This window comes from Otolemur garnettii, unplaced genomic scaffold (genome assembly GCF_000181295.1).
Source record: "Otolemur garnettii isolate 467f Iridium unplaced genomic scaffold, OtoGar3 scaffold00058, whole genome shotgun sequence".
Lineage (NCBI taxonomy): Eukaryota > Metazoa > Chordata > Mammalia > Primates > Galagidae > Otolemur > Otolemur garnettii.
Genome location: NW_003852453.1, coordinates 10,209,626 through 10,218,888, shown reverse-complemented (window position 1 = coordinate 10,218,888; position 9,263 = coordinate 10,209,626). Strand labels below are relative to the sequence as shown.

Below are 9,263 nucleotides of genomic sequence, written 5' to 3'. Positions count from 1 at the left end.
CCGGGCTGGGGATTCGAACCCGCCACCTTAGGTGTACATGGCTGATGCCTTAGCCGGTTGAGCTATAGGCACCGAGCCGATAATAGATCATTTAAGGGCCAATTTATTTCTTGCAAGTTAAGAAAAGACCCTTCAGATTTAGTCTAAGCAACAGTGAGAACATTTCTTAGGTTCCAGGGGCTGAGCTCAAGGCTTCGTGCATATCAGCTTGTGGAATCATCACACAGCTCTGTAAGACAGGCACTATAACTATACCCATTTTACAGACAAGAAAACTGACTCTTGGTGAATTCAGTGAGCCAGACTTGAACCTCAGTCTGCCTGATTTTAAAATCCTCGTTCTCACCTATGACCTTTTAGTGAGGGAAAGTGGGTTTCTGTTGGTGTGACCTCAAGGCAGAAATACCTACCCCCCTACCACCCCTCAGATCAGTAACACAGGCTCAAGTGGGTAGCGTTTTGACTTTAGCTGGTTCTGACTGTGTTCTGTGGGACACTAGACATCTCAGAGGGACAGACTGATTGCCTGCTGCTCATGGGCCAACTTGGCAATTCATTTTATATTCCCAGGCAAAGGGTCTCATCCCGGCTGAGGGACAGGATACATCGGCAGGCTAGGTACGGTCTCACAATTTTTCCAAGGACAGAAAGTCAGTCAGTCAGTCAGATAGCCTTCAGCTTCCTAATGCATCAGTTTTTTTTAAATGTAAAGGATGATAGAACCACCATGATGGAGTTTGGTTAAGCATACATTTTTGAAAGAGTTCTGCAAGGTGTCTGACAAAAATCCCTGAGTGGACACTGGATGTTTGTGCCCAACCAACACCCTTGCTCTTGTTATCCTTGTGTTGGGGGGCTGCTCTCCACCCTGTGCCAGAGGCGGCACCTGACCCAGGCCTGGCCAATCAAAGCATGATACTTCCTCAGTCTCAGCAATAGAATCGGGGGTACACTGCCCATTCTTGGTGATCTTAGGCTCAAGCAGACAATCAAACTTGAAGAAAACACACCTGGCCTGGCCTGGCTTCACTGAGGACACAGGGCAGAAAACACTGTGTGCCAGCAGGGCAACATCAGATCCACTTCTTCAGAAGGAGCAAGCCCAATGGCCCACATGCTATTCTCCGGTTCCCTAGTGAGCAAGAGAACAAGCCACATGTACACCCCACTGGGACCCATATCTCTAGCAATAGCCCTCAGGCAAAGTCTAGAGTCTAGAGGAACCAGTGAGGCACCTGCATAGTGGAAGAACCACTGCATGTGGTGAAGCCCAAAGCCATGGCCCCATTCACTCAGATTTCCCAGTCCAGATGCTATTGGCCAGTTAGTCATTTTCACCATAAGTAACACAACTGACACCTATATCCAGGAAGAGCTTCAGCAGGCTAAGAGAAGCGCTCTCATGTAGAAGCAGAAAGGGACTGTTAACTCATTACTCACAAAGGGAGAGCACGTAAGCTGAGTCAGACCAGTCATTCCTATGACTTTTGCTGAAACCAATTAGAAAACAGGGCTATCTTTCCAGGCTGGTAGATCATCAGCCTGGAGATGCTGGTGGCTTCCTTTGTCATTGTTGAGAAGGAAGCCACCACAGAGGGGGACAGAGATTAGATGGTGAGAGTCAGGTGCTATCTGACATCTTCTAGTCACCCTCATTCACTCTTGTGGAATCCAGTGTCACCTCTGAACCTTTTTAGTGACACCAGCCTATAAATTCTCCTTTGGCTTAAGCCACTTTGGGTTGGGTTTCTGGTACCCATGATCAAGAAAGTCCTGATAACACACACAGAGAAAAAAAACTCCACCTAGCTCATCACAGAAGTGATGGAAATCCTGAGTGAGAGTATATAGAAAAAGAGCTGTTTTCCTATACAGCAGATACAAGAGCTTGCAGGGTATGCCTGAGGTCATGCAGGATAAGATATACAGCAGGCACTCTCAGATGTTCCATGGTCAACCCTTTAGGTTTGGCCTGCTTGCTGGAGCAATACACACCCCACACTTACCTCCCCACAGTAGCTCAGAAAAGGAAGAGGAGCCTTGGAGGGGAGGAGCTGAGAAGCAGAGGGAAGCGCTCACCTGTGAAAGGAAGCCATTCGGTTTTTCAGAGCCTGCACAAAGGGGAGGATCCAGTGGTGGCGCAGAACCACGCTCTGGGACAGGCTGAGGTGGAATTCCTCCATCCTCACCAGCCGGGGCACGTACGTCTGGGCATGGGGCAGCAACACATTAAGCAGATCCAGGAACTCCTCCTTGGCTTCATCTGCAGGAGAAGAGTGAAAGGGTGGGCTGTTCTCTTAGCCAAGATGTCATGGCTGAATGAAGGAACCCAGAAGGCAGAGAGAGGCTCTGATTACTCTGGGTTTGGGGAAAGAGTTGCTTTGGGAGTTACTATGTCTCTGTATTCCCATAAAGTTTTACTAAGCATTTCTAGTTATAGAAGTAACACATGTTCATTATAAAGAATTCAAGTAGGCTCGGCGCCTGTGGCTCAAGTGGCTAAGGCGCCAGCCACATACACCTAAGGTGGCGAGTTCAAATACAGCCTGGGCCCACCAAAAACAATGATGGCTGCAACCAAAAAATAGCCAGGCATTGTGGTGGGCGCCTGTGGCCCCAGCTACTTGGGAGGCTGAGGCAGGAGACTCACTTGAGCCCAGGAGTTGGAGGTTGCTGTGAGCTGTGATGCCATGGCACTCTGCCCAGGGGGACAGCTAGAGGCTCTGCCTCAAAAAAAAAAAAAAAAAAAGAATTCAAATAAACAAGATACAGGGGACTTCTGGTTTCTGGTCCAGCATGTAAGAAGCTTGGAAATCACCCCTTTGTCCTAACAACAAGTAAAATGTTGAACAAGCAACTATTCTTAGTTCTACAGGAGAAGTGAGGGCACAGGGTAAGCTGCTGCCCCCCAAATCAGGGAGACCAACAGGTGAATACTGACACTCACAGATTACCAGACCAGATCAGAAACCCACAGCTGAGACCTCTGCAGGAGCCAGGATCCTGGCAGAGAAACTGGAACTGTAATGAACACACTGCTGGAGACTCAGTGCGTGCAAATCTGAGAGTTAAATATGCCAGGGGTACCCAGTCATGGGGAGCTCCTATACTTTGTTGAGGTTTATCTTCTAGACTTCTATCATGTTATCATACTGAATATGGGAGAAAAATGCCCTGTGCATCTGGCAGGTGGAAGGCAAAAGAAACCATTTTGAAGTACACAGAGAATTCTACTTTTCTTTTTCTTTCTTTCTTTTTTTTTTTTAGAGACAGAATCTTACTTTATCGCCCTTGGTAGAGTGCTTTGGCATCACAGCTCACAGCAACTTCCAACTCCTGGATTTAGGCGATTCTCTTGCCTCAGCCTCCCAAGTAGCTGGGACTACAGGCGTCTGCCACAATGCCTGGCTATTTTTGGTTGGAGTTTGGCCAGGGCCGGGTTCCAACTGCCACCCTCAATATATGGGGCCAGTGCTCTACTCACTGAGCCATAGGCACTGCCTGAGAATTCTATTTGTCTTAACAGAAAATAATTTTTGTCCTTAAAAAGGAGAAACTATAAATAGAGCCTAACCTGTTGGTGTTTTATTAGACACTAACTGACATGGGGGAAGTGAAACCCCAACTGCAGATCCCCTTGCCACTCTGTTCCACCTAAGAGGGAAAAAAATCTGAGAAGCATGTGGAAGTTCACAGTCACCTGAAGACTAAGACCTAATCACAGGATGAGAGCAAGCTTCTCTCCCCTCCACACCTCACCATATATTACTACAGGCATCTTTACAGCAGTTCCTTTGCTACAGTACAGCATGTTCAGCTATCAAGAAAAAAGTATAAGACCTCGTAAAAGGACAAAAGACAATTTGAAGAGACAGGCATTAGAACTGTGTAACGAATTAAAAATCTAGAAGTCATACAATGTCTGATCTCAGAAATCAGTAACAGAAAGATAACTGAAAAGTCCCAAAATGCCTGGAGATTAAACAACACACTTCTAAATAACACAAAAGAGGGTGGCGCCTATGGCTCAGTGGGTAGGGCGCTGGCCCCATATACTGATGGTGGCAGGTTCGAACCTGGCCCTGGCCAAACTGCAACAAAAAAATATCTAGGTGTTGTGACGGGAGCCTATAGTTCCAGCTACTTGGGAGGCTGAGGCAGGAGAATCGCTTAAGCCCAGGAGTTGGAGGTTGCTGTGAGCTGTGATGCTACAGCACTCTACTGAGGACAATAAAGTGAGACTCTGTCTCTACAAAAAATAAAAATAAAAATAAAATCTCAAAAGAAATTTACAAATATTTTGACCCAAATGGAAATGAAAACACACCTCATCAAAACTTGGGGAATGCAATAAAAGAGGTGCTTAGAAGGATATTTCTAACATTAAATGCATATATTAGAAAAGAAGTTCTAAAAATCAGGTGGTGCCTGTGGCTCAAAGGAGTAGGGTGCTGGCCCCATATACCAGAGATGGTGGGTTCAAACCTGGTCCTAGACAAAAACTGCAAAAAAAAAATTCTAAAAGTCAATCATCTAAACTTCTACCTTAGGAAATCAGAAAACTCAATAGCAAATTCAATCCAAAGTAAGCAGAAGAAAACGAACAATAAAATGTAGAGCAGAAATCAATAAAAGTGAAAATAGGAAATCAATTGAGAAAAATCAACAAACTAAAAAGCTGGTTCCTTAGCAAAAAACACCAATACAATTATTAATCCTCTAGCTAGAAAATAAAAAAGAACAGAGGATACAAATGACTAATATTGAAAATTAAAGAGGTACATCACTACAGAGCCCATGGACAAAGGGTAATCAAGGGATACTAAGAATAATATATCCACAAGCTTGATAACCTAAATGAATTGGAACAATTCTTTGAAAGACACAATTTGCCAAATTCACAAAAGATAGACAATGTAATTAGGCCTGTATCTGTTAAAGAAATTGTATCGATAATTAACTACTTTCCAAAATAACAAGTCCAGATAGATTCACTGGGTAGTTCCATGTAACTTAAGGAAGAAATTAAACCAATTCTCTCCAATCACTTTCAGAAGATAGCAGCAGAGAGAATACTTCCTGACTTATTCTATGAGGCCAGCATTATCCTCATACCAAAACCAGATAAAGATACTACAAAAAAATAAAATTACAGACCAATATCTTTCATGGCCATAGATGCAAGATCCTCAACGAAATACTAGCAAATCAAACTCAACAATATATAAGAAGGCTAACATACCATGAGTAAGTGGGACCTATTTCAAATATGCAAGACTGGCTCAACATTTAAAAATCAATGTAATCCATCTTATCAACAGGCTAAAGAAGAAAAATCACACATTTGACAAAATCCAATGTCCATTCATGATAACCTGCAGTAAACTGAGAGGGGAACTTTATCAATTTGATAAAGAATGTCTACAAAAAACGCACAGCTAATATACACAGTGATGAGAAACTTCAAAACTTTTCCACTAAGATCAGGAACAAGGCAAAGATGTCCCTCTCACACTATTTTTCTTTCCTTTCTTTCTTTCTTTCTTTTTTTTTTTTTTTTAAAGAGATGGGTCTTGCTCTGTGACTCAGGCTAGAGTGGAATAGAGCAATCATAGCTTACTGCAACCCTAAACTCCTGGGTTCAAGTGATCCTCCCACTTCAACCTCCCAAATAGCTGTGCTATGCCCAGGTAATTAAAAAAAAATTTTTTTTAAGGCATGGTGTCTCACTATGTTGCCCAGACTGGTCTTGCACTCTTGGTTTCAAGCAAGCTTCCTGCCTTAGCCTTCTAAGTAGCTTAAGATTACCAGTAAGAACCACTGTGCCTGGAACTACTTTTCAACATCACATTGGAAATCCTAGTTAGTGCAGTAAGACAAGAAAAGGAATTAAAAGGTATACAGATTGGGAAGGAAGAAATAAGACTGCCTTTGTTTACAGATGACATGATTGCCTCTGCAGAAGAATCCTAAAGAACTGACAAAAAATTTGGAACAAATGAACAGCAAGATTGCAGGAAAGTTAATATACAAAAGCCAACTGCTTTCCTAAGTACTAACAATGAACAAATATGGTATAGAGAATTATCTCATCCTTATTCTACAGATGGGGAAATGAAGGGTCCAAGAATTTACCTGACCTAACACAAAACAGTTAAGTACACTTTGTATACTATGCTAAGAACCTGGCAGCACCCGTAGCTCAGTAGGTAGGGCATCAGCCATATACACCGAGGCTGGCAGGTTCAAACCCAGCCCAGGCCAGCTCAAATCAACAATGACAACTGCAACAAAAAATAGCTGGGCTTGTAGCGGGCACCTGTAGTCCCAGCTACTTTGGAGGCTGAGAGAATCACTTAAGCCCAAGAGTTTGAGGTTGCTGTAAGCTGTGATGCCACAGCACTCTCCCAAGGGCAACATAGTGAGTTAGACTCTGTCTCAAAAAAAATGAAGAACCTGATATAGATTATCTCTAATTTTCGCAAAAACTCTAAGAGACAGTTATTACTATTAGCTCCATTTTAGAGATGAGGAAGCTGGAAGTCTAGTAATTTACTAAAGGGCACCCAGAGTAGAGGTGTGAGGTCTGACTCTGAAGTCTGGGCATTTTCTGCCTGCCACTGGTTCATCAGGGATGGGGTGAAACTTGAACCCAGCACACCCCAGACCCCCTTGGAAATAAAGTGCCAGCTACACCTTGGGATGACACCCTGCCCCCAAAACTCCTTTGATCACTTCCTCATGAGCAGGGAAAACATTATACCCAGGTTAATAAAAAGTATTTCAGGGCTGGGTGCAGTAACTCACACCTGTAATCCTAGGACTCCTGAGAGGCTGAGGTGGGAGGATCCCTTGAGCTCAGGATTTCGAGACCAGCCTGAGCAAAAGCGAGACCCCATCTCTACAAAAAATAGAAAAAATTAGCCGGGCATTGTGGTGGGAGCCTGTAGTCTTAGCTACTTGGGAGGCTGAGGCAGGAAGAATGCTTGAGACTAGCAGTTTGAGGTTGCTGTGAGCTAGGGTGCTGCCACCACACTCTAATCTGGGGCAACAGAGTGAGACTGTCTCCCCCCCCCCAAAAAAAAGTATTTCAGGCAATGAGTTCAAACTGATACCAAGATTAGAGAAAATCCCCAGTTCTTGACACTTGCTCTCTCCCTGCTGAATCATTATCTTTCCTACCACCTACGTCACAGGTTTCTGGTTTCTTTCTTCTAGTTCGGGCCAGATTCCTCTCTCAAGTGGCACCTATTTGTCTCCGTCACTTGCCTTTCACACATTACTCACATGGTATGTAGACATGGGTGGCCCAGTTGCCTCGCTCATGGGGGAAGGTGCGAACCCGTCCCCCATGTTTTGCACTGTCATCTTCAGGCCCCTCCTCAGTGCCTGGAAACATGTTCAGCACACTATCAGGTACTGGCAACCTCTGACTGGGAAGGGGGCTCTGGCCACTGCAAGAGAAAAAGAAAGCAAGCATATTTATCCTTGAATATTCTACCACTGTACACACAGTGAAAGCTGTAACAAGCGGCAACTGAGTATTTCCTGCCAGATGCTTAAAGCAGCTTCAAGATATCCACATAGGCTGTTTCCTGGTATTGTCTCATTGGAGTCTTCCAATTCTGGAAGCAGACTTTAGCAGGATACATAGTCCCCGTGGGAAACATCTGACAGACAGCAATGTTTGGTTCACAGGTCACATTCCCTAGCTGGACAGGCCTGGGCTGGTGTAAACACTTTCTAGCTCTATGATCTTGGGCAAGTCGGATCCCCTTTCTGGGCCTCAGATTTTATATTTATAAAGTATATTTTTACCTGACAGAGCCATTGTAAGATCATTTGAGATAATGTCTGTAATGCACTCAGGAAAGACAAGGCCTGACATTTAAAAAACGTACGTTCCAGGAATTAAGTCTTTGATAGTTTTGTTCTCTAGTAAGTTTCCAAAACTGACCCTGGCGCTGCGTGGGTGCTCAATGAACAAAAAATTGCAGGCGGTGCCTGTGGCTCAGAGGCCATAGGGCGCTGGCCTCATATGCCAGAGGTGGCGGGTTCAAACCCAGCCCTGGCCAAAAACTGCAAAAAAAAAAAGAAAAAATTGCATGAATGAAAAAGCTCTCCACAAGCTTTAGCTATTACTTACTATATTATTATTGCAATTGTGTTCCAATGAGGAAACAGACCTAAGATGGTATAGCGATGCGCCCCAGGCTAGAGCGGATCAGCGGCGGCGGAGGCTGGACACGACCCCATGTCCTACCTCCCAACCCTGCCCTAGCCGGGTGGGAGCACTGGGGATTTGTCCAGGGGTATCTTCTGGCTCCTCTCTTCCTCCTGAGCCCCCTTCTCCTTCCCTGGGAGCCGCCCTGCACCCTCGCCCCGCCAACCAGCGACCCTCACGTCTGGTCCGGGTTTCACGCGAATTTGCCCCCTCCGGAGAGATTCCCTCCTGGCTCCTCACCGACAGCGGCCCCCAGGCCCGGGCTTGGTCCGCACTCCGGCCTCAGATTCATCCTCAGAGCCGCTGCTGCTGTAGCCCACCAGGGGCGCCGCACTCATGGGGCCTCGTCCGAGACTACAGAGGTGATCCGCCGGCAACCTCAGTCGGTACTCGGAGTTCCGCTGCGCCGGAAGTGCCCTCCCAGGGGCGGAGCTAGCAGGCCTCGGGGCGGGGCCGGGAGGGGCGGGGCCCGGCAGGACAGTAGCAGACTCAGCCCACCGGGTCCACGCTGCCTGCCGGCTACCTGCCTGTAGGTAGGGTGTTGGTTACTTGGAGCCTCCTGGAACACCCCTCCGGCTTTCGTGTATCCACTTCACAGATTGCTGTCTCCCCTCACCTCTCTGCTGCTCTGCAGACACCGAGGACCAGACTTCCTAGACACGTTGTTCCCGGGTCAGAGGGCCAGACTCATCAGAGATCCCTGCCCTCCAGGCTCCAAGATCAGAGGTCTCAGAGGCCCCCTCCTCAAACTGACCCAAAGTCCGAGCCCCGGGGGTTCCTCCTCTAAGAGCCAAGCTAAGCAGTTAGAGGAGGGTCAATTCCAGAAGATGAGAGGGTCTAGGAGACCCGTCCCTCAGGTGCAGAGTCGGGCCGGGGTGGACTCCGGGAGTCTCCTCCCCTAAGGCGGAAAATGGTGATCGGGAGCAGAGCGCCCTCCCCAGGTTAGCCGAGGCGCCCCAGCCCCGCGACTTGAGAACCGCCCGGAGCACCTGGCCTGTACGACCTGGCCCGGCCGCGGGGTCCCCGGCAGGGGGCGGCC

General features: G+C 46.6%; 1 protein-coding gene across 1 annotated transcript in view; it reads right to left on the bottom strand.

Annotated features, from left to right (window-relative positions):
* The window catches only part of USB1 (U6 snRNA biogenesis phosphodiesterase 1), a 15,718-nt gene extending 7,067 nt beyond the window's left edge, over positions 1–8,651 (bottom strand). The window contains exons 1-3 of the mRNA XM_003792586.3: positions 8,465–8,651; positions 7,288–7,454; positions 2,080–2,263 (exon numbers count right to left, since the gene is read on the bottom strand). Coding sequence (XP_003792634.1) covers positions 2,080–2,263; positions 7,288–7,454; positions 8,465–8,562 — 449 coding nt within the window. The 5' untranslated portion in view covers positions 8,563–8,651. The remainder of the gene's footprint in view (positions 1–2,079; positions 2,264–7,287; positions 7,455–8,464) is intronic.
* Between the last annotated feature and the right edge of the window lie 612 nt (positions 8,652–9,263).